At 47.6% G+C, this 25,558-nt stretch overlaps 1 protein-coding gene across 5 annotated transcripts in view; it reads left to right on the top strand.

Annotated features, from left to right (window-relative positions):
• Positions 1-7,331: 7,331 nt before the first annotated feature.
• ACSBG2 (acyl-CoA synthetase bubblegum family member 2) overlaps positions 7,332-25,558 on the top strand; it is a 38,203-nt gene continuing 19,976 nt past the window's right edge. The window contains exons 1-2 of one of the 5 annotated variants that reach the window (XM_039515791.1): positions 7,332-7,581; positions 19,821-19,938. In XM_039515791.1, coding sequence (XP_039371725.1) covers positions 19,826-19,938 — 113 coding nt within the window. In that variant the 5' untranslated portion in view covers positions 7,332-7,581; positions 19,821-19,825. The other 4 variants (XM_039515790.1, XM_039515795.1, XM_039515793.1 and 1 more) reach the window with 4 other exon arrangements.

Here is a 25,558-nt window from a genome sequence, read left to right on the forward strand (position 1 = left end):
CCTAATGAGGAGACTTGCTTACAAACACTGCTGTTCCCTAGTCTCAATACAACACGGTTGTCCTCTGACCCAGTTACAACACAGTTCAAACGTTGAGCACAGACAGGATTTAACCTTGTCCTTTTAACTGCGATGAAGTCTTGGCCAGTCCTTGCAACATTTTAACCCTGTTGCAGCTGAGTCAGGGACCAACTGTGGGGTAAATGGGTCCCCTGACTCAGGCCATGTCTACTACGGGGACTATCCTGGCATAACCTCAGTGTAAATGCAGCCTAGAGTGACAGAAGGGGTTTATCTGTCTCTGTAGGAACACCACCTCCCCAAGCAACAGTATCTAGAAGGACAGAAGCATCTATCTAGCTGCATCTACACCAGGGGTTAGATCGATTTAACTACAGCAGAAGCTGCTGGGACCCGCTGGTTTTGCTGGAGTTCTGAAAATAGACCCGCTCTTGTGAATTGCTTGTATCAAATTTTGCATCAAATTAATTTTCCATCAAAATTCTTGTTCAAGAGCATATATGTTTGTGACTAACATAGGCTAGAAATTCTGGGCCCAATTCTCCACTGACTTCCATGTTTTGTAGACTTTTACCCCTTTGCAACATGGGTGTAAATCATTTGCAAATCATATACCCATTTGGCACTCACTTTGTACAGTGTAAACGACAATGCAAAGGCTGCATCCAGACTAGGAAAACAGGTTGTGTTAGAATGTGTTCATAATATGTTTTAACTAACAAACAGGATTTGGGGCATAGTAAAGATAGTGAAAGCGGAGTTAAAAAAAATAAGCTGGTCATGGTTGGCTTTCGTGTTATACTGTGCTTGTGACTGTCCTCAGCTGACGTGCATGTGTCTGTTTTCTCCGTGTGCTGTCTTAGCTCTACGCAGATAGCTAGCCCAGCAGACCCAGAAAGACCACAGACTCGGTTCAGTGGCAAAGGTGCTCAGCCAGCTATTGCCCTCAAGATACAGTATTAGCTCCCTGGATCAATATCTGCAGGTATACTAACACACGAGTACCCAGTGGCAAAGACTCAGCTCAGTCAGCAATGGAACTTTTTGCTGACCCCTAGGCTGAAAAAGGGTTAAGGCGAGATAGACCCCACCCCTCCCCTTCACCACCTGAATTTGTACTTTACTCCTGATGTTTCAGACAAAACATCACTCACTATTCATCACTTCTGCCAACCATTGATCTTGTGCTTGGTTGGGGTGTAGTTGTGCTAGTCTGGAATGTGTTTACATATTCGGTTTGTTTTTAGCAATGCTAACATTGCCTGTGCCAAGTTCATGTGCCAGGCCGTGAACTTGCAGGCAAGCATCTGCTTTTTTGACAGGGCCTGACTTCTGCTCATTATAGAACTTTTGCTGACTTTGGTTCAGGCCTCAGGCTCCGCACCACGCGCTATGCTCCAGGCTCTCTCTTTCTACTGCAGTGAGAATCAGAATGCAAAAGGGTCATTATTTCAGAGTGACCTGAACTTGACTCAGTAGGGTCAGATTCTCAGCTGGTGTATATAGGGGTTGCTCCAGTGACTTAATTTAAGCTGCGGGAAGGGCAGCCAGCACATTAGGGTGACCAGACAGCAAATGTGAAAAATCGGGACGGGGGTGGGGGGTAATAGGAGCCTATATAAGAAAAAGACCCAGAAATTGGGACTGTCCCTATAAAAATCGGGACATCTGGTCACTGTACAGCACATCCCTTGGCCCACGCCACTTCCCGCAGCCCCCACTGGCCTGGGATGGTGAACCACGGCCAGTGGGAGCCGTGATCAGCCAAACCTGCGGACGCAGAAGGTAAACAAACCGGCCCGGACCGCCAGAGGCTTTCCCTGAACAAGCGGGGGACCAGCTTTGAGAAGCACTGGTGTAGAATCCTTATTGTGAATGACAGACAGTCAGGCCTGCTTATGTTTACAAACTATCTTGTGACCAGGATGATCCTGTTCCCGTCACCTCTTCCTGACTCCCAAGCTGTTTACCATCTTGTTTCCTGAGTTTGTGTATTCCCTTGTGCTGCACTTAACTCTAGATCTGTCAGCTTCCAGGTTTACATTTTTCCAGTTATCTTGCATGTCATTGGCCGGGAGTGCAGTTGGGGCGCTGGCAACCAGTGATAATGATTCTGCAGCAGGAACATTAGTTAACAACTCCGTGGATGGCGTGTGAGTCAGAACAGCCTCCAGTTCACTCTGCATTGGCTCTGCAAAACAAACATGAGAAAAAAATGACCTAGATCAGGCTCTGCTTCAACTCACTCCACATGGGGAACAGTCTGGCTAAAGAAGAAGGTGCTATTTTTACTTTCATTTTTCTCTGCACAGTCCAACATGTATTTAGTGAAGCTTCTAAGTGGGGGGAGGAAGGTAACATAGGGCAAACAGTACTTCCCCCATACACAGGGAGGCTAAGTGACTTGTGCTAGATCACACAGGAAGTTTGTGCCAGAGCTGGGAAGAGAGCACCGCTCTCTGAGGCAATAGGCCACACCTGCATCCAGAGAACCACAGCCCCTCTCTGATAAACAGCTTCACAGCTACGGTGCTTGTGTTATCTGTAAAAAACTGGGTCAGGTTCTTTGAGATCTACAGATACAAACACAGCAGGCCCTGATTCTCTCTTACCCTGCACCTTGTCCAGACATTTATACCAGCACAAGGTGGGCATTCAGTGCTTCCATCCTGATTTGGTAGCATATCACCCCATTTTGCAATGCAGTAAATGACTGCACTAGTTGCAAGGCATGGGGAACCAGGCCCTATATCTTGTGCTTACACCAGGAAAAAGTGGGTGTATTACAGTGAGCTAGCTAACATACTGCAAAATCCTGGTGTAGACAAGGCAAGTTGTCACTTTACCTTGATGTGGATGGTAGGTTGGGTGTGGGGGAGAGTCCCTCAACCAGTCACATCTATCTTAGGGTTTTACCTTGCCAACCATCACCTTCCACATCAAATCAATAGCGAAAGCTAATCCTCGAGTCGACTTCCTGGAGTCTCTGGCTTTTCTTCATCTTTGGGGTCAGGTTTTGCTTTTTGGCTGGTTGGGGTAGGGGTCAGGGACAGATGGGAGTGTCGGTATTGTGAATGTCTGTCTTATAGTGGAAAAGATTTTGCAAAGAGGAAAGTTTTACAGCATTCCCTTGCTATGGTCAAACTGTAGTCATCTGAGCTTCAGAAGTTTGTTCCACAGCCAGATTCCCTTCACTGAGAATGCTTTCTCCAGCTCTCAAGTGCTTAGGCCTGGACTTTGTGAGCTGTATTGTCTTGGAGGAGTACAGCTGAGGTGGTGGTTCAAAGCTACATTGAGGTTAAAAAAACCAACCAACCAACCAAACAAAAACCGTACACTGCCTTATGCTGGGATACCAGAACATCCCCTGGCCTGCGCTGCTTCCCGCAGCCTCCATTGGCCTGAAGCAGCGAACTGCAGCCAGTGGGAGCCACGATCAGCCGAACCTGTGGATGGGGCAGGTAAACAAACCAGCCCAGCCCACCAGGGGCTTTCCCTATACAAACAGCGTCCCAAGTTTGGGAAACACTGCAATAGAGGGAAATACTTCACGAAGGCTATAGCCATCCTGTGGCATTCACTGCTCCAAGGGGTCAGAGCTAATTACTGGGGCTTGATTTAAAAAGGGCTGGGTCAGCTCTGAGCTTCAGCTCCCATTCTTGGCTACCAATTCCTGCTCCAACCACGAGGCCTGACTGCCCATGTCCCAGTCTCTGACAATGTGTGATGCTGTGCTAGTTGCTTCTCTGTGTCTCACCTTCCATATATGTCAGATGGAGACTGTAACACTTGTCTGTCTTCCACTAGAGGACCGTGAAGATAAATTCATATTTGTTAAACTCCCCATGATCCTTGGCTGGAAGGTGTATGTATTATTGGCAATTCTTCAGACTAGAGCAAAGCACACTCCACTGCAATGCAGCTGACTACTGGGGCAACTATACCCAGGAGAGAAGGATTTGTTCCCAACAGCTGTAGGGGATGAATTTACACTCTGCAATGAAAGAGATTAGCTTTAATTGGCACATGGACAAAAGTTATTACCAATTGGTCATAAAATGACCCAGCCCTTTTTAAATCCAGGGCCGGGGTAAGAGGAGAAAGGCAGTGAGAGACAGGTGGGGAAGAGGAGTGGATGGGGGCAGGACACTGGGAGGGAAGAGGTGGGGCCAGGGAGGTTCTGTCACTCTGCTGGAGTGTGCCACCAGATCATCTTCCATTCTCAAGCATTCCATATTCCTCCCCTAAACAGTAGGTATTGGCCCAGGACAAAGGCAGATGCAGGAGCAAATGGACCATAGGCTTTATGTTCCCAATTTCTTAAATGCTGCTTATATGCTCTGCTGTATCAGTAATCGGGAGCATTTTAGATCATTGGCAGTGAAGTCTAACTTAACAGCCCACTGGAGTCAGCCTCTAACACAATGACTCAGGCAAACTGTAGTCATGAAAAAAAGTGCAGTATCCTGATGTTCTGTTCAAAATTCAGATGAGTAGGCAAATGTCATTAGGTTCTTTGGCAGCTAATATCTGTGTGAGGAGGCTGCTGGGTGGCTGGCTTCCTTACTACAAAGTTACCACATTTACAATATCAGAGGGGTAGCCGTGTTAGTCTGGATCTGTAAAAAGCGACAAAGAGTCCTGTGGCACCTTATAGACTAACAGACGTATTGGAGCTTAAGCTTTCGTGGGTGAATACTCACTTCGTCAGACGCAGTATTCACCCACGAAAGCTTATGCTCCAATACGTCTGTTAGTCTATAAGGTGCCACAGGACTCTTTGTCGTCACATTCAAAATGAGGAAGTTGGTGTCGGTTAGAGTCTCTCCTCTGTAGGTGGCAGGACAGCAGGAGTGAGACATAGAGATTGGCTGCATACCTTTCCACTTTCTGGAGACTGTAGAATCATAACAAAAGACAGGTGGGGACACACTTTCCTTCACTGGAGATAGATCTTTTATGCTGCACGTAGCCTTGTCTATCATAGCAAACTTTTTAGCTTCATACTGCTCCACCAGTAGCAGGAATGACGGAAGTTATAGTGTAGATGAGACTCAGCCATTTTTGCTATCTTATCATCTAGCCCTACTTAGCATCTCTGGAGTCATACATGGAAGGAGAGTTAACTGAGTCCAGTGTCCTATCTAGTAGGCCATGCTACCTTTTTGCTGTTCAATATTTCCACTGTTGCTCTTGCTGCCAAGGCTGACTAATGTTTGCAGCTACAATGTTTTCTAGTGTAGATGCAGGCTATGAGCTTTGTTTTGCACTGAACTGAAAGCAACAGTATGTTGCTAGTTAGTTTCTAATTGTATAGCGGAAACATCTACTCTGCTCTCTGTTGCAACATTTGATATACATATTAGGATTTGAATAATTTTTATTTTTAGAGACACTATAGTTTTGGTATAAACTTGGAAGAGAGTACTGTGCTGTATATAGGGGTAACTATTGCACCTTTAAGAAGAAAGTAAACACTGTAACTTGTATCAGTAGTTCAACATTGCTGTTTCAGGGCTGGTCTATACTGGGGGGGGGGGGAATCAATCTAAGATACGCAACTTCAGCTACGTGAATAGGGGTGGGGGGCACTTGAACTGCCTGGCAATTGACAGCCTGCTGGGCAGCAGCTGCACAGGGAACTGGGGGAGGGGGCTGCCAGCCCACCCTGATTCCAAGCCCCCATCAGGCTCCAACGGGCTGCTCTTCCTGCAAGCAGTGGACAAAGCAGGCAGCTGCCAAACAGCATTATAAGGGGGCATTGCACAACTTTAAACGAGCATGTTCCCTGACTGATCAGCGACATAATAACTTTAACCAGGATGACGTTAAGTGTGGAGTTACTGTAGTCCACATAGGGGCAGTCCCTTTTCAGCTGTCCTAAGCCCCCACATTGATAAATAATTTGGCAGTTTGTGGGTGGGGGGGTCTCCTTTTCTTCTTCAGCACTTTGTAGCCAGTAGTACCCCATCTTTCCTCCCCAGGTCATGTTCTTTAAATGAACATATTGTTTTACTAGGAACACCAGCTTCCATGAACTCAGTGAATTCAATAGTGGCTTCCAGAATAGTGGGTTAATGCCTCTATGCCCAAGACCTAGTGATTTTGGGGAGGCACTGCAAAAGCTGTTCCAAAATAATGAAATCCATGATCTCCCCAATTCCTCATTCACCTGGCCTCAGCCACCCAGTGGTCCAATCCAATAATTTGTGCAAAGCTCCTAGGTCTTGCCCTGTGACCACCTTGCTGCCTAAAATTTCTGGCTGTATTGTTCTGCTGACAGACCCATCCAGGGGCGGCTCTAGAAAGTCCGCCGCCCCAAGCAGGGCGGCGCGCCGTGCCGCTCGCGCCGCCCTTCCCCGATCCCGCGGCCGGGGCAGAAGTGCCTGCGGACGGTCCCGTGGTCCCGCGGCTCCGGTGGAGCCGCCGCAGGCGTGCCTGCAGGAGCTCCGTCCGAACCGCGGGACTAGCGCACCCGCCGCAGTCATACCTGCGGAAGTTCAAGCGGAGCCGCGGGAAGAGGGGACCCTCCGCAGTCATGCCTGCGGCAGGTCCGCTCGTCCCGGGGCTCCGGTGGACCTCCCGCAGGCATGACTGCGGAAGGTCCGCCGGAGCCAAATGCCGCCCTGCCAGGACAATGCCGCCCCACACGCCTGCTTGGTGCGCTGGGGTCTGGAGCCGGCCCTGGACCCATCTGATCGAAAATGGTTGCTTTTATGGTATCATATTCTGAGGCTTTTTCATTGCACAGCACCCTATAAACAGCTTGAGTTTCTCGTGAGAGGTTGATAGGGGGCCCATACTTTCTATACCCCAAAAGGCAGGGAAAACATTAACCAGAAGGCATCGGGGGTCAGGCATATGGCCCAGTTTGCACAGCCCCATGACTTTCACTCACTCATCACTCCCTATCATGGGACTCACCAACTTCTCCAAGAGTTGTTACTGCACCTGTGACTGGCCTGCAATAAATTACTATAGGCTTTGTTCCTGTTCTGCTTTGTTTGTTCCCCATCACCTGCCTGTGATGAATTACTGCAGTTAATAACGCACAGTGCCACCCTCTGTTTGCTACCCCTGGCCGATTAGAACCATCAGATTTATAAGCAATCGATGCTAACCGAGCCAATCCCCCGCTGCTGTAACAGCTCCTCGGTCCCCTCCAATGGTCCCATCTCCCCTGAGCAACTGCGCAACCGCCTGCCAGGGGGGCGGCTGCAGCCTCCACCTGGTCTAGGGGCGGTCAATGACCGAGGGTTACAGAAGGGGGCGGGGCTACGGCAGCGCGGCGCTTACGTCATTGGCGGGCCTCTCCGAAACGGCGTCGCTCGCTGCCGGCCCCGCCCCCTCACGAGAGGCGCTTCACCCAATCGCGCTCGCGCTCTGGGGGCCGGGGGCGCGCGCGCGGGCCTTTCAAGCGGCACGAGGCCGGGGGGGACGGGATTCGCTCCGCCCCCTCCCGCGAGCGCTCTAAATTTAAGGCACCTGGTGCCTCCTACAGGCAGCGAGTCAGTGCTGCCGCGCGGAGAGGAGGCTCGGCTCGGCGCGCGCCTACCCCAGGTAAAGGAACCGGGGCTGCTCCTGCTCCCTTCAGGCGGGATGGGGGGCGATGGCGGGGCTGTCCCGACCCCCCCAGGGGATGGGGCTGGTTCCCGGGGCTGGTTCCCGGGGACGGGGGGGGGGCTGCCCCTGACCCCCCCATCGGGTGCTGGGGGGGCGATGGATGATGGGGCTGCCCCTGACCCCCCCCCTCAGGGGATGGGGCTGGTTCCCGGGGGCGGGGTGGGCTGTCCCTGACCCCTCCCCTCCCCGGGTGCTGGGGGGGGGGCGATGGCAGGGCTGGTTCCCCGGGGACGGGGAGAGATGGGGCTGCCCCCTCAGGTGGGGCTGTCCCTGACCCCTCCCCTCCCCGGGTGCTGGGGGCGATGGATGATGGGGCTGGTTCCCCCTCAGGGGAACGGGGAGGGATGGAGCTGCCCCCTCAGGTGGGGCTGCCCCCGACCCCTCCCCTCCCCGGGTGCTGGGCGGGGGGGCGATGGCAGGGCTGGTTCCCCGGGGACGGGGAGGGATGGAGCTGCCCCCTCAGGTGGGGGTCGGGCGATGGCGGGGCTGCCCCTGACCCCCCCAGGTAGGGCTTGGTGATGGAGGGGCTGCTTCCCCCCCCGGGGGGTGGGCCGATGGGGGGGATTCCCTGCTCCCTTCCTCTCCTCTCGTGGGTAGGAGCTGGGGGGCCGCTGCTCCGTCCCACGCAGCGGCGTGAGGAGCCTGGCCGGGGCTCTGGTGACCACACGCCCCGCGCCTCTGCCAGCGCCGCCCCTGCAGCCGCCCCGCCCCTCCCGCCCGGGGGTAGCCGCTGGCTCGGTAGCGCCAGTGCCTGGGACGTGCCGCGGGCGGGAAGCCGCGTTGTTGGACGCTCCGCTGCGGCGAGCGCTGCCCGCTGCCCCCACAGCCCTGCCTAGTAGCAGCGGCTCGACAAAGGCTCGGGCAGGGGAGGGGCTGGCAAGGCAGGTGCCTCCCCTTCCACAGCGGAGTCAGGGCGTTGGTGGACAGAAGCTTCCGGGGCGAGCTCCTGGCTGGACGGCGCTTTACGAAGGGGAAAGCGCTGTAACCGTGCCACGTGTTCGGCTTCCCCTCCCAGGGCTTGGGGGGGGGGGGGGGCTGACCTCATCTGGGGCTCTTGAGCTTTTGTGTGTGTCATAAGAACTGGAAATTATTCTATTCCCTTCTTCCCCCAATGGCGCAAACAATGAGCCCTTGGCAGCTTGTTAGCGCGTTTCTGATGCCTGCCATCCGCTTGTTCAAAAGGCCCCTCGAAGGTGTAAGTCCTCCTAGCTACAAAAGCAGTCTCTAACCTTACATTTGGAATCTGCCAGGATGTTTGTGGCTGTCACCTGTTTATCAGCTTCTCTACCTAGTGTCCAGACCTTTGTTTTTGTTGACACTTTGTTATGCAAATACTAAAACAGAGCTATGCCTGGGTGAGGTCTAATAACTTGTGTGGCTCAGGTGGCTCTCTAAAGGTGTGAGACAGTTGTTTAAAAGGACTTCATGTATTTCTCTAATCGCTGAACTAAACTCTAAAATCTTAACGTATCCCATATTCTTAATTGGTACAGACATCATCAAATGTGATATCTGATCAGGTTTGGAAAATTCATAGTCTGTTTTTAAAACGGAGGGTTAGCAATGGTAACAAACCAATGCTGAGGAAGTTCTGCTACAAAAATGGTGTAGGTTGTGCTTTGTATATATTATACCCTTTCTTCTGTAGCTGTCTTGTAAAAACTGTTGCCAGTATACTTCTGAAACTGGTGCAAATTTTTTTAAGTTAACTGCCTATTTCCAGTTCTGGATGAAAATGTTTTGAGCTTTGTTAGCCCTAGAGGAGAGATCTCATCTGCCTATATTGAAACAATATCAATTTAGCTTTGTGTCAAAGAATCACTAGTAGACTTCCTGTCACATACATAACTTCCTGTGGAAAAAGCTGATGGCTATAAACTGTAAACAGTACTCCCTATTTTCATTAGTATTAAACTATGTTATCAGTGTTTGTTTCCATCTGTGTGAGTAACTTGTGGTACTTCCTGATGAGAGAGGCAGGCAGACAGCAGAAGTGCACTTGTGACATCTACAACAGGTTAATGTTCTCTGGTAACCTTTAAGCTTATTCATTCACCATCTGGAAACTATCATGTGACAAAATGATGACTTGTAATGTGTCTATTGGCTGAAATAATCAGGTTACACTTGCATGATGCTGCAGAAGGAGCCTGCAGTGTTAGTCATTTCAGCACTGTTTTCCTAACATTGGTATAAGACTTCAGAACATTCTGCAACCACCAAAAATTAATAGTTCATACCAGGATTTTTTTTAAAATGTCCTCTGTGCATTCAGTAACAAACTCCACATTTTTCTAAACTATTATTTGGCAGCTAAATCCAGATGTTAAGTAGGATCACGATATAGAATGGTCACAGTAGTATCTAACTTGGGGTTTCTGAATTTTTCATGTGGCTCACCTCATAATTGTGCTGTAGGGAACACCACCCCTTCTGTTTTGTGGTAACATGGACTGCCATCTCTGTCAGTAACTCTATATTTGCCACAGGGGTGTTTTATGATAAACTGCTATTCTACCATTGTTTTGTGTAAGCAAGGTGGCTTAGCAAATGATTACAAGGGAAGTTGGAAACCTGTAACTACGCAGTCTCAACAGATCACTAATCTGAAAACAGATCACTAGTGGTCCATGGACCACAACTGTTGATCTAGATTATTTATGAGAGATTAGATTTATAAACTAATTTTAAATGAGAAAAAGGAATCTTATTCTTAACCAGCTCCTACTAATTAATTTATAACTGCAGTGTAGCCTTAACTAGTGAACAAAAATTACTACACTTGCTGTGATGGCTCACCAAATTTCACTGGTAGGGAGTTCAGGCTGCATATCTAGCCAGTTCCCCTTGTGTTCTGGATATCTGCAGTAAATTCTGTCCTTTTCAGCCTACAGTTCTCTTGTACAATAAACGTATGCGTTTTTCAATACAGAATCTTTGGGAGGGTAGGCAGAGAAAACAGAGGTTTTAGCATCTGGTCAGAAGTCAATTGGGAATTCTGGCACCCAGAAGGGATAAATTTCCAGTTCCCATTTTGGGCAGGAATAAAGTAGATGTAAACCTCTCCTCCCCCCCCTCTAAAAATTTCATCTATTACTCTTCCCTAAGCAATAATTAGCTGCCTACCTATATTTCCCCATCTCATAATCTATAATTTTTTAGTAGAAACTGAAATGATCAGTAGTGAAATAGCTTAAAATTACCTTTAAAGACTCAGTAGGGGTACCATTGACTTGAAATTCAGTCAGGTTAAAAATTCAGGTTAAAGGGATAGTCTTGAATACTACACCAACACACTGGTGGTCCTCTCAATTTTTGTGGTTTTAAAATTGCAGCTTCATGCTTCAAAAACTTGCTTCTGAGGTTGGGGGGAACCCCATTCAAACAAAAAAGGAAACTGACTGTATAGTCAAATTTAGGTTCCCCTATCTAATGTGCTGTCAAACGCACAAACTGAAAATAGCCTACTGGTAAAGCTGTGCTGGTGGGAATTTTAGCAAAGTTTCCCATGTTGCTTACCTTTTCTAGCATAATGTTGAAATGTTAATTATAATTATGGTCACAAAACAATCTTTTTTGACACCCCTGCTGTAAATCAACGAAGAACCTTTGAGAGAGAGAGAGTGAGGAAGCTGTAGCAACTGTCACGCTATTTCCCATATGTAACCCACTCTCCAGTACGTGACTGGAAATTGCAGGAAAAATCATCTGAAATCCAAGCTTCCCTTCCTCCACCCATTAGGGTCACATTCAAGAAAATAAAGGCTTACTTAACTTCCTCTAATTCAGTGCCTTCTGCACAAGGAGATCAAGAGTTAAAATCATAAATATAAAGTACTTCTGCACTAGTAACAATGTAATCTGAAACCTTTACTCCCTGCCTTTTGTAAAGGTACACCCTGCTCTAAATATTAAGGCCAAATTTTAATACAATCACCGAATAGTCCCTTTCTTGCTCAAATAGTACAGTCTCTGAAGTGATGTTACTGAAATATTAACTGATCTAAAGTTCCAATACTTAGACTAAGACGTCAGTTAGCTTCTCTTGGCCAAAACTGAACCAACTTGCTGAAATTATCCTGTCTGGTGTAGCTATTTTCAGTGTGTTCAATTGTTTCAGAAATATTTCCAGAGTACTTAAAGTTAGACTGCTCCAGCATCCAGTGTTGTCGCTGTGTCAATCCCAGGATATTAGAGAGACTAGGTGGGTGAGATAGTATCTCTTAACTGGACCAACTTCTGTTGGTGAGAGACACGAGCTTACACAGAGCTCTGTGCCAGGTCTGGGACCAGATCTACACTACCACTTACTTATAACTTATGTTGCTCAGGGTAGGGTGTGAATAAGCCACCCCTCAAGTGACATAAGTTACACCAGCTGTTCCCACACTTCATTGCACTGAACCCCCCCCCCCCCACAACACAAACATTACTACATGATCCCAGGAAGGGGGACTGAAGCCTGAGCCCTGCTGCCTGGGAGGGGGTGGTGGCTGAAGCCTAAGGGCTTCTGCCCTGGGCAAGGGGCATGTAACCTTAGCTGCCCCCTCTCTTCCCAGGGCTGAAGCCCTCAAGCTTTGGTGCCAGGCGGTGGGGCTCTGGCTTCAGCTTCAGTCCTAGGCAGTGGGGCTCGGGTTTGGCCTTGGCCCTAGGCCCCAGCAAGTTTAATACTAGCCTTGATGACCCCATTTTCATGGGGTCATCAAGGCTAGTGAGAGTCATGATCCACACTGGGGTCCTGACCCACAGTTTGAGAACACCTGACTTACACTGCCCTAAGCATTGGTGTGGCCCATGCTATATCAGCAGGAAAGCTGCTTCTGCCAACATAGCTACTGCCTCTCTCAGAGGTGGATTTATCATGCCAATGGGAGGCTCTCATCTGCATAGAGCAGGGGTGGCTAGACTTACTGACCCTCTGAGCCGCATACAACCATCTTCAAAAGTTTTGAGAGCCAGGGCTTAGGGCTTCGGCCCCGTGGGAGACACCTGATGTGTCTTCAGCCTTGCTCCTGCTGAAGACCTGAGCCCCAGTAGGTGCACCCTGTGGGGCAGAAGCCCTGAGACTCCCACTCCCTGCTGGGCAGAAGCCCCTACCTCATCACCTCACTGAAAAGCAGAGGTCCCAAGCTGCTCCCCTGATCTGGTAGGTGGGGTGGGGGGTCTGCAAGCTGCACTTTAACTGTAAAAGACACATGTGGCTACGAGTCAGTTTGGCCCCAGGCAAAGAGCATCTTCACCAGATGCACTATAGCAGCACATCTGCACTGATGCAGCACTTCTAGTATAGACACCCCCCTGAGCGATGCAAGTTTCACTGCTGTAAAGTGGCAGTGTAGACAGTGCTGGGAGCCATTCCCCTTGTGGAGGTGGTTTCATTACAGTGCCAGCAGAGCTCTCTCCCAGTGCTGGAGCTGTGACTACATAGCCATGTCTATGTAGACAGCCTAGAGCTGGGAAACTTAAGCCACAGCTAAATACAAGGTGGAACATAGTCATAAGTAGTTGACTAGTCCCTTGAAATGTGTTACGGTGAAGTGACCTGTTAACACACTTCCAGTCAGAGGGAGGTGGGTGGGGGGAGCAAAGTGTGGATGTAGACTATTGAACCATAAATCCAGCCTTGACAATTGTGACCCATAGCCAGAAAGGGTTAAATGTCCTGCAAAATGAATAACCCACAGAAGACATGTGGGGAGATAATGTTTGTGTATTTACATATGTATGAGTAGGGTGGACGATGTGATCAACAGTCCCTGTCTATGTTGTGCTCTGATAATTCAGAGGTCAACAAAAAAAATCCTATCCTGTAAATGGATTGTAAACATGGGATATTTCAGTATTCATCTCTTTGAAATGCTCTGTGAATGGCCTTATGCTAAATACTGGTGATGGACCTCCTTCAAAATCCTCCTAATTACCTTTTTGTTCCCTGAGGAATTACAACTTGTTAAGACATGAAATTGTATAAAAGATCCTTGGGTCCTGATTCTGTCATCTCGGATCTGCTTGGACTTCTCATGGGAAGCTTGAGTTGCAAGACTGAGGTCCTAGTTATGCTGGTACACCCTGAATGTGAGATTTGGACACTGGACTATAAACTGAATTCTAAAGGAACTCTTTGCAACTACAAAGCACACTTCTCTGCTGTGAATCTGAAACTCAATGAATTGAACTCATGTCTGTATGTATATTGTTTAATACATTTTAGTTTAGTTAATATGAATTACAGAAATTTTCCATCATGTCATGGGGGCCTGAGGCAGGATCACTGTAAGGGAACTGTGTTTGGACTTCTGAGTAACCAGTAACGTAATAAAGAAGCTGTTTATGCTGGTTTGGTGAATCTAAGTATTGGAATATCCACCAGCTTTTTGGGGATTGTCTGCCCCATTCTTTGCAGGTCACCATAATTTAGTAACCATAGCTGGCTCCCCACTAGGGCTATGGCTACACTTAGCGCTGCACAGCGCTGCTGCGGGAGCACTCCCGCGGCAGTACTCTGAAGCACGAGTGTGGTCAGAGCGCCAGTGCTGGGCGAGAGCTCTCCCAGCGCTGTCCATACTCCACCTCCCTATGGGGATTAACATACAGCGCTGGGAGCCGTGCTCCCAGCGCTGGGGCTCTGATCACACTGGCGCTTTGCAGCGCTGCAACTTGCAGCGTGGGAGGGGGTGTTTTTTCACACCCTGCTGCAGTGCTGCAAATCTGCAAGTGTAGCCAAGCCCTGAGACCCCGGTAACAGTGGTACAGTTGTGCTTGGATGCACTCTACCACAGGCTAACTGGGCTTTTGGATCAGAACCACACACTTGTCAATCTCTCTTTGATATTGGAGAGTTTAATGGTTAAAAATCAGTTACAGTGAAGGATCCATGATCAAGATCCTGACAGGAAAAAGCCTGGAACTGTGCTTACAGCGAGGGTTGTAGTTAAGCAAACGGCCCCAGAGCAGGAACTGAAAAATCTGTTAATTGCCAGTGATAAGGAAGCAGACCCAGTGAAAATGCTTGCGGTGAGAAACCAGCAGCTAGAACTTGAACAAAAGCAGCAACCAAAAAAAAAAGCTGATATAGAAAGAGAAGCTGCTGAAAGAGTGCCTGTGTTTTGAACATGAACAAAAATGGCATATTCGAATGCAGGAACTAGAAGCTAAGGCAAAAGTGGACAGACTTAAGCTCCAGTTCAAGAGAACAAAGGAACAGGAACTGTATCATACTGAAAAACCAGTTCCTCTCAACCAGTATGGGGATAGAATCTATCCAGTTTGTGACAATATTGGTGTGTTTGACACTAAGAGGGGGGGTGTAACCAAATTTACCTCCAACACTCCCCCTTTTTATGTAAATACTTTTACTGTGAGCTCAGGTAAAGGTAATCCCATAACTTGTGCAAAATATGTAAAAGTCAATGGTAAAAGCTGTTTAGGACAAAATACAACTAACACTCTTGTTAAAACAGATTTTGTCAGAGGAAGATTTACCAAATCAGAGTGTGAATATTGTAATCCTCTGGATTTACTGAAAGTGCCTTTAACCAGAATCCATATTGAATGGAATGGTGTTAAACATTAGGCAATGGCTTCCTTACATCAGCTATAACTTAAGCATCTTTTGATTGGGGATGATATTAAAACTTTGTTCAGTCAAGTTGATGACATAAAGCAGTTACAGGAAAGAAATAATCCTGAACCGGTGTCTATTAAGGGCAAGAATTTGCCTATGGAGGGTTCTCCAAATGTTTGTCTGAGGAAGATGGCTGTTCTTCTGCGCAAAGAAGCGGTGTATATGTGGGGAAAAAATTCCTATGTGTCTGTCTAGTATCTCAGAAGTGAATCTCGCATTAGATAAGGTTCAGGGAAATTAATCTGCTTTAGAGAAACAAGTTGGTGATCATGTTAAAGCCCTAACTGAGGGCTTGGCGACACTTACAAATTTGCAGCGCTGCAGCAGGGTGTGAAAACACACCCTCTGCAGCGCTGCAAATTGCGGCGCTACAAAGCGCCAGTGTAGTCAAAGCCCCAGCGCTGGGAGCCGCGCTCCCAGCGCTGTCCGTTATTCCCCACAGGGAGGTGGAGTACGGACAGCGCTGGGAGAGTTTTCTCCCAGCGCTGGCGCTTTGACTACACTTAGCGCTTCAAAGCGCTGCCGCGGCAGCGCTTTGAAATGCAAGTGTAGCCAAAGCCTGTACCCAAAGAAAAGGGTACAGTCTTGGTAAGTGATGGATTGTTGGCAAGGTTAGTGGAACCCAAGTACCTCTATACCTTATCTGTCTCCAGTGTGGAGAATTATGACAGTGAAGGATACAATTCAAGCCCAGGAAGGAAGTGGTCCTAAGATTGTGTCTGCTAGGGATGATATTGCAACTAGGTTGTATCCAGTTGATGCCATAAATAGCTCCCAGAATTGCTTGGTCTCTAGTGCTTCTATTTTGCCGTTTGCTAGCGTGTTGCTGGGTAAAGATGTGAAAACAGTCTGATCAGGGTGATGTGATATAGCTAGGGCACAAAAGCATGAAGGTAACTTGACTTACCTACTGACAGTGTGGAAACTTGTAGCAGGAAAGAATGTTTTTAAATCTAACTATGAAGTCTAGCAGGTTTTTTGTTTTTTCAGTTGTGGACATAAATAAAGCTCAGAGCCTATTGCAGAAGGAAATGACTTTCTGGGTGAAGTCTTTAAAAAGGAATTGTTTCCACTGACTCTTAATGGGCCATTGTTGATAGTAAACTTTCTCTCTTCTGAGGAAAGTGTTGGTACCTAATGGCCAGAATCTTTCAAATGTGTATAAATCCACTGGCCTTGCTTCAGAAAGACCCAGTGTGGATAGCTTAGAAAAGATTTCATTTGAAATCAAAATTGTTAGGGAGTTTAAACAGCCCTATAAGCTTAACCAGTTTGGGGGTGGGGGGCGGGCAATGTCTGAAACATAAAGAATCAACATGGAGATATTCAACTAAGCAGCCTGTGACTCAGGTAGTGAGGAAAGATCTGGTTACTGGCTCCCCCACCCCCCCAGAGCAGAACAGCCTTAACTGAATTCACAAGGGTGCAGGAGAGAGCAGGCAAACTCTCATCTCTAGATATTTTGGATATGACTTGTAGTCTCTTAGTGGACTTGACATCTGTGTCCATGTGGAAACAGAGGTTGGTAATGCCTCTCCTGCTGACATAATGTGCACACCAGCACTTTTGTCGGCAAAACTTACATCAGTCTGGGGGGTGGTTTTTCATACCCATGACCGACAAAAGTTTTACTGACAAGTGGTGGTGTAGACAAAGCCCTCTGTTCAGTTACCCAATCCAGTGGCTAAACATTGACAAATTGTTTAAACAACTACTTGCGCTAAATGAAATGAAGGCAGAGAAATATCAGTCTTAAATGATCATATTAAGAATTTATACAAGGGCAGCCAAGTTATTTACCAACAGTTGTGCTACAATTAGCACAACTATGGTAACCTTTTAAAACACTATTTCACCAAGCTAGGTAAGTTATACACTTCAGATTTATAGGTAACTTAATACCTGAGTAAATATTTGTTACTGGTGTGGTGAACAAGTGACCTAGATGTTCTAAATGGAACCATGTAAGGAAATGTGTAACTCAGTCAAACTGTAACTATGGCTTTGATTTCCTAAGGGAGTTAAGTGCTCAAAACCCACTGAATTTCAATGCGCTGAGGACCTAACACCCTCAGACTCCCTTGGAAATCCTAGTCTATATGGATAACTAGGATATTAAGCCAGTTTCTTCCGTGAAAACTCCTTGCGCAACTTTATTTCACTTACTCTTCATGTGCTCAGGTGGGGTGTGTGGCTTAGAAACCCCAGATACTTACAATTGCTGGCAAAGTAGATTCATCCCAGTGAAAACATACAGGGAGCAAGACTTTATAATGCTCGTTGGTCCATGCTCTTCCTCATATGTTATGGAGTCACAAGGTCTGGTCTAGGCCCAGCCAGCACTCATCTCCAAGAGTGACCCCTTCTAGCGTGCCAGACCTCAAGCACCCCCATGGGCCTGCCCCTGTGGAACTAAGTACTCAAGACTGGGCCTTCTTTCATTGCTCCCTGCAGCAAATCTAGCCAAGCCAAACTACTGCAGGAGACTTGTATTGTGCCACTTTGGGGCACAATGCTGAGGGGGTGTGTGGGGGTGGGTGGTGTGGTTTTTTTGTTTACAGTAACACAGGCTGCCTTTCCTAAAACAATGTATCTGTCTATGCCAGGTGACTTAAACAATCTGCTAATCCTTAGGTTAGCACAGAGAGGCAGGAGTTAAGCCATATACCTCCCTGGTCAAACCAGTGCCATGAGGACCCAGCCAAGCTGTGATGGACTCCATCTCTGGCATGCATGCGCTCTCTCTCTTCTCTCCCTCTGACCCCATTCCCTCTTTTGTTCCCCAGGTCTGGGCTCCTGAGCCTCTCCAAAAAGTTCCTTTCTTCAAGTCACCTGACACCTTGTTCTCCAGTTTAAGTCACAAGTTCCACTTACTGGGGCTTCCTGCTGTTTAGATGTTTGTGCTCAGTCATTGAGGTGTCTCGGTCTTGCTGGATGTTCTGATTTGATTTGGGGTCAGTTTGAGCCAGTCTTTAATGACCTAGCACTTCCACTCAGACCACCAGGTGACACACCTTCATGCCTCCTATGCTGTTTGAGCAGGAGACTTAAACTTTTTTTTACAATGCAAAGTGCAGAGGGAAACAGAGACAAAGGCTTCATAACAGATATTTCAGAGAATTCCCATATTGTCACACCTTATCTCCCATGCTGGTGGCTTGACTGTCCTCCTATCTCTTAACTCCTGTAAGAATTTCCTCTGGGATAAGAGTCTAGCATACTATAGATTGGCCATGGTGAAGTAGCCGTACAGTATATTTTGAAGAGTTGTTCTGATGTAGCAAAGTGATTCAGAGCTGCTACTACCCTCTTCCCTCAGCCCCACAGTTCAGCAGACTCTGCTTCATGACTAGCTAGAGGAAAGCAATCAGCCCTTAGCATAAAAACCCATTTATCTGAATTTTAGGTTATCAGTGGTGCCTTATATTGACAACTTTAAAGTTGTTGCAATGTCTTGCATGATTTAAAAAAAACAACCAATAATATATATAGTATGGTGAAGTATGACTCTTAAAGGAGTTAACAGGAATGTGTTTCCCCCCTTTTTATAGGATGATTTTCTTCTGAGCAAATAAAGCCCAACCCAAATATCCTGAGTTTGAGGCCTATGTACTGACTAATGCAAAGCTCAAGTAAAACTGACCCTTCTTCTAGCATTAGGTTAATTTAGATGTACAAACTCAACCTTTAAGACAAAATAGCGATACACTCACTTAATGCTGACTATGAAACCCACTCAGGAAGAAGGCAGCTACTAAACTGTCGTCATTACAAAAATGAATTGTGCACACTTTGTGTTCAAATGTAATGGATGCTTTGCATGCAAGGGCTCTCGACTGCCTAAGGTACAGTAACCCTGTTGCTGTGACCACATCACAGCTGCTGTGGACATGTTCCAGGCAGGAAAAAGGAAACTATCCAGCATCCTCTCAGAAAGTAATTGCATGTGCTGGTGTTGCAGGGGGGAGGAGGAACAAACACATGATCAGCCTTTCCATATAAGGAGAAAAGTGGGGTGATGGGCTACTTCCAATTGCAATGCAGAGAACACATGACATAAGATGCTATCGCTCTTCCTGGTGGGCGCTAGTTTAAAAATAAAGGATGTTACACATCTGTGCTTATGCTGACACTGCTGAGGAGAAGGACTGGACAAAAGCACAGACAATGCACTGTGTGACTCTAAACCATAACTCTGGTTAGGTTTTTTGGGGTTAAGATCTAAATTCAGTATTTCTGGCTAAACAGTGTAGGATATAAATGGGAACCTTTTAATGAAATGTTCAAAATTGTAAGCAGTTCAACTAAAGACTATTATTTTAAAAATGAATGGGGCGGGGGGGGAATCCAACAATTCTTAAATCTCATAGAATATATTCTATAGTGCTATCCTACTACTGGACCAGATAAAGAATCTTATCTTTGCAAATACAAATATTGCTGCCTTCAGTGACAGTTGTTTGAATTGGCTTATTCAGATAACACAATGTTGATGAACTGGTTTCCTTAAAGCTGTTTTAAACTATCACTTTGTCACTTTAATCTTTTGCAGGGACAATGCTGTCTGAATCAGAAATGGGAACTGTATTGGCAGATGCAGCCTCTAACCTGGATGTTCCAGTGTCGTGTGAGGTGTCTCTTAGTGATGTCATGGTGAACTCTCCATCCAGGTTTGTCCAGGTTTTTTTATTTTTTTATTTTTTAAATTCTACTTGGATTAATTCCCATTTGATTGACAACTGATAGTTTCCATGATCTACATTAACATGGGCTTGTACTATTAAAATCTAATGCTGTGAGGAAGTAAAAGCAGAACAGAACTGGCTTTACATAGTGCAGTGACTAGCTTCTGAAATGCACCAAATGCATAGTGTATGTTCAAAAAGCATTCTGTACAGGCAGACTGAACTTCTCTTATAAAAGAGTATACATTTAATGTTAACTCTCTGGCAGAATTTATATTTGTAGAAAGGCATTGGACATTTGTGTCTAATACTTAGCACTTCTGTATTATAGAATGTTGCTATAGTGTAAACAAATATTCCTGTTTGCAGGGAAATCTCCAGGATGTAGGAAAGTACATCTTGTTTGTCCCTCATATGAGGGAAGTCACGGGGATCTTTGCTGCACAGAGGTGGGAAATCACTGTGCAGCTCCCACCGAGGACATGGAGTCAGTGGTGAGGCTGCACCCAACCCTGACACGCGCAAGGACCCCAGAAACACCCCTGCCCCTCCGGGCTAGGTGTGGGCAGGCAGGATCCAAGAGTGGAGGGGCTTTGGGGGGGGGGGAAATCCAGGTGTGGGTTGAGAGGGCTTGTGTGGGGCAATCTGGGTGTGGGTGGCTAAGTGGGGGATCCAGGTGTGCAGGGGGGGTTGGGTGCGTGGGCTAGTTGGGGCAGGGGTCTGGGTTCATTGGTGATGGGACTCTACAGAAGATCTGGGTGCAGGTAGCTCAACTGGGTGGTCCAGGTGCAGGAGGAATGGAGCTTATTGGAGGTGGGGGGGGGGGTGAGGTTCAGCAGGAGGGTCTGGATGCATGGGGGTTGGGCAGATGAAGGAGCATTTCCCTGTACAGGGATCCCTCCCCTTGCAGCTGAGGAATGATGGGTGCAGGAAGCAGGGGCAGTTTGCAGAGCTTCTTGCAGCTGGATGAGAAATGTTGGGGTGGGTGTGACCCAGCCCGGATGCTGTGCAGGGGAACAGGAAGTCCTGTCCTCCCCAGCCCAGCCAGGACTAGCAGCTGAGCCAGGCGCAGGGTAGGAGCCACCAGCTGGGTCTTCCCCAGTCCTGTCCCCTGCCCCACAGTGATTTACATCTGACAGCTGCCCTGAAACATACTGCTGGGGAGGGGAGGGTGACCAAATAAGACATGAAATATTGGGACTGGGGTGGGGGGGGGGGATCGTCTCTGGTGGTAGAGGGAAAAAAAAAAAACCAAAAACCCACCAGAGCATAGGAAAAATTGGTGGGGGTTGAGCACCCACTGGCAGCTCACCGCACCAGCTCACCTCCACCTCCCCTGAGCGGGCTGCTGCATCCTGCTTCTCCCCCTCCCTTCCAATGCTTGTGCTGCCATACAGCTGATTTGTGCAAGCCTGGGAGGGAGCAGGGAGGAGAGGAGGAATGTGGCATGCTTGGGGAAGAAGCAAGGCCAGGGTGAAGATTTGGGGAGGGATCCAATGGGGGCAGGGTCGGGGCTGAGTTGGGGGAGAGGGCGTGAGCCCCTTCTGCCTGGGTGCCAGAGTGCAAAATATTGAGATAGTTTGTGTCCCGACCAAACATTGGTTGGAATGTGGGACAAACAAGTAAATATCGGGACAGTCCCGATAAAATCCAGATGTCTAGTAACCCTAGGGGAGGGTCACATGACCACTCTTGTGGCTTCTTTTCTTCCTTGTAATTTTTCTGTGGTGGTTGAGGTGAGAACTCTATAGCTGGTCAGGTGAACCTATGGTCTGCTAGGACTCCCTGGCCCATAAAACCCTCCCTAATTTAGATGGCCTGGAACAAAGATTTGTGCATAGCCTTGAACCCTAGCCAATGGGAAGTGCCTTGCAAAAGAGAGTTTAATCTTCAGTTAAGGCTGATTTAAGCAGAAGATTACATTTCATTCACACTTGCTCCTGCATAATTATAGCAAAGGTCCTTGTCAAACCAACTGCTGCTGGAGAAGCTGGGAGCTCTTTCCCAAAGGAGCCTTAGAATTAGGCTCCCAAATCCAATGAAGTTAGTGGGATTTAAGTGCCAAACTCTCCAGAGACTCTGCCTAAAATCTTGTTGCTTTATTTGAAGCACATGGAGAGAGCCTGAAAATCTCAGGCTAAATCAAAAGGAAACCTTGTGCTGTGATAGTGAGTGTGTGTGTGTGTGCTCCAGTGCCACAACCTGCTAGAAAAACCACCCACCTCTTGCTAGTGAATATCAAACCATGTTAGCCCTGTGATAGTTTCCCAAACTTCCTTCCATTAATAAGCAACTAGTAAATTTTACTAGGTGCAAATACTGCCACACTGCCCATCCTATTTTCTTAATGATGTGGCCTTACTGCTTGATCCATAAGAGTCAGTAAGTATGACCAGTCTGGCTTTTCAGTGGTTCTGCATCCATTTAGCAGTATTAATCTATCCTCTGCTAGCTTACCGTATTTTCCGGCGTATAGGGCGACGGGGCGTATAAGATGACCCCCTAATTTTAGAGTTAAAATATAGGTTTTTGGGCTATACTCGCCCTATAAGACAACCCCCCCCCTTCCGAGGTCGTCTTTTAAATCCCAGCCGCGGCGGGGAGTCAGAGGGCTCTGGGCTGTCCAGCCGCGGCGGGGAGCCCAGAGCCTTTTAAATCCCAGCCGCCCGCTGTTATACCCGGCGTATAAGACGACTTCCGATTTTGGGGGGTTGTTTTTTAATATAGAAAGTCGTCTTATACGCCGGAATATACGGTACATCTCCCAAATGCCCTAGCAAGTAGTGAAGTTTCTGCCACCTCTCATTGGCCTTCAGTTTTATGTACCCATCTGCCTGATTAAAGCAGTCCTTAGTCTGTCTTCCCCCTCCCCCTTGCTTTCACCTCCTAAACTACTCTCAAATGCACATCCACTTCAGCAAAATGAACTCTTAGTGACGGTTACCCATGCCAACCTGTCAATAGAAGTGTAAATTGATATGAAGTGTACTTTATGCTGGCCCCACAGCTAAGACTCCATAGCTTGCAGAGGAAGCTAAAAGGACAGACTTGATTACTTCCTCCTTTCCTGGTTCTGGATTGGAGACCTAGTGGGAGAAGCAAGCTTTGTTTTATTGTGCACTGTCAAAATAGCTACCTTAGACTTAATTGCAGTGGTTTGAAAGACTAGAATCTGTTTAAATCCTTCTATTTTGGTGGATCTTGGGAGAATAGCCTCCAAATACAGCAATTGTGCACCCACCCATGGAACGCTAGGGATGGGGACAAGAACTGAACTTTACTGATTGTCACTGGTTTTGAATGTACTAACTGTAAAATGTCAACACTTGTTTTTAACTCCCCCTCCCCCCTCCATCTGCTTGACTGGCAATTAAAACAGTCACCTCTATACTGTAATGAACAAGCTTGTTCATTTTTACAGTGCGATACACATACTGGCATTTGAGGTGCTATGGTTTTTCTCCAGAAAACTACATTTTAAGGATAACAAAACTAGAAGTTTGGGGTGGGGGGCAGAATTCTGACTGAATCAGGAACAGAAACACGCCTGGGACCAACATTCTCTCATACCAAAGCCAACAGCTAAAACTACAGACCTGTCTACAGGCAATCATGTGCCAGGACTCTTGTATGTCACAATGATCTGGCTACGATTTGCTATTTCTATAGCAACAGTTAGTGTCCTAGTGACCCTGCCTGCATGTAGGGTCAAAGTTGATACCTAGGGCTAGGGACAGCCTAGAATTCAGAAGTCAATGATGTCATAAGAACCTAGTGAATTCTAGAAGACTGGCATTTGCTCAGAAAATTCTCTGGAAGTGGATATCAGGGGATACCCTCACTTGAAAACTGTATCAGTACTTAACAGAACAAAAGGTGGGACTCTCCCCCCTAGCTGAATTCTCGTGGAGAGGAGTGATGGTTCAGTACTGACATGAAGTGCTCACCTGCCTATGAACCCACAGTGATGTCAAAGAGTGACAGATTTTAGAGAAACAGGAAGGCAACTTGAGAAGGCAAGATAAAAGGGAATATTCAATCCCGGGGGGGGGGGGGGGGGGATTACTTTTATTTAGATTATCTGGCAGTCATGGCTGACTAATATGAGTTAAGGTGACTGTATGAATGGTGTGTTGTAGAGTGCAGGGGAGCAAGTACCATCCATATGACTAGTAGGAGAGCAGGACCGTTATACTTGTAGCTCAAGGGATCTCATTCTGGTGAGTGGTACATGGGTCCCCAAAGGCCAGGCCAGACTTCAGCTTCCAGTTACCTCACCTTCCAGATAAGGTATGTGACTGCTGGCAGATTCTTCATTATGCCAAACATATCTGGCTAATGAGGGCAGAGAATGAAGGTCTGATAAATAAACCTGTCTTGGAGAAGAAGAATGCCAAGTCTCTCCATTCCTATCAGCAGCCACGAGGGTACAGTGGAGTTCACTTGCTCCCCATCTGCTACAAAAGTGGTCTTCCAGCAAGGTTGAAACTGGAGGAGAGATGTTGCCCAGCACCATGATGGGATGATGACCCCTTAACCATTATGGTGATGACTCAATTAACTATAGTTAAGGCTATGTTTTAGTCACTTCTAGTTTTGGTAAGTCATAGACAGGTCATGGCTGGGGGTGTGGGCTCTGGGGTGGAGCTGGGGATGAGAGGCTCAGGACTGGGGCAGGGGGTTGAGATGCTGGGGGTGCAGGCTCCAGGGTGGGGCCAGGGATGAGGGGTTTAGGGTGCAGGCTGGGGGGAGGAATCTCTCCCCACTGCAACCCTGAGTTCCTGCATGGCACTTAATAGGCTGTTGCATAGCTTAGAGGGAACTTTAGCCTGTGACCTGTCCATGACTTGTACTATACCCAGACTAAATATTGGGGGGGCACCACGGGTGCTGTTGGGGGAGTTAGCGGGGCTGACAGGTTCTGTCCCTCCCATAGCTTCTAGCTCTGTGCTGCCAGCACCACAGCTCCCATTGGCTGGGAATTGCAGTCAGTGGGAGTGGCGGAGACGGTGCACAGAGCTAGGAGCTGAGGGAGGAAGGGACATGTTGCCGCTTCTGGGGTGCCCCCCCAAGGTAAGTGCTGCCCAGAGCCCTCACCCACTCCCACACCAAATCTCCTCCTGTTGCTGGGGGGCAGGCAGGCAGTGGCCTGAGACTGCCCCAGCAGCAGCTGGTGCAAATGCCCCATGGGCTGCCTGAGCTTGGACTGCCCCAGAGCAAGCCACACCAGCTGCTACAGAGGTCACGGAAAGTCATGACCAACTCACAGCCTAACTATGTAGCTTGCCTGACTCACTCAAGCTCTGATCATTGCCTCAAAGTTTGTCTAAGACTAAGTTGACCATAAAAATGGTGAGACACTAGTTAGGTGGCTATTTCAGCCACATAACACAGGTATCAAACATTGTATGATTTGTGAGAAGCTACTTCCATGGCTTTTTGGAGGAGGTGGGGACTTGTGTGTGTGTGTGTGGGGGGGTTAATGTGCTAAAAAAGCATCTGGAGATGCATGGTGGGCTAGGAAGAGACCTCAAGACACTATTGAGGCAAACAGTTAATGGGAGGCTTTTCTTTTGAAGCATGAATGTTTATATCCCACAGGTCC

Source organism: Mauremys reevesii, linkage group 26 (assembly GCF_016161935.1).
Source record: "Mauremys reevesii isolate NIE-2019 linkage group 26, ASM1616193v1, whole genome shotgun sequence".
Lineage (NCBI taxonomy): Eukaryota > Metazoa > Chordata > Testudines > Geoemydidae > Mauremys > Mauremys reevesii.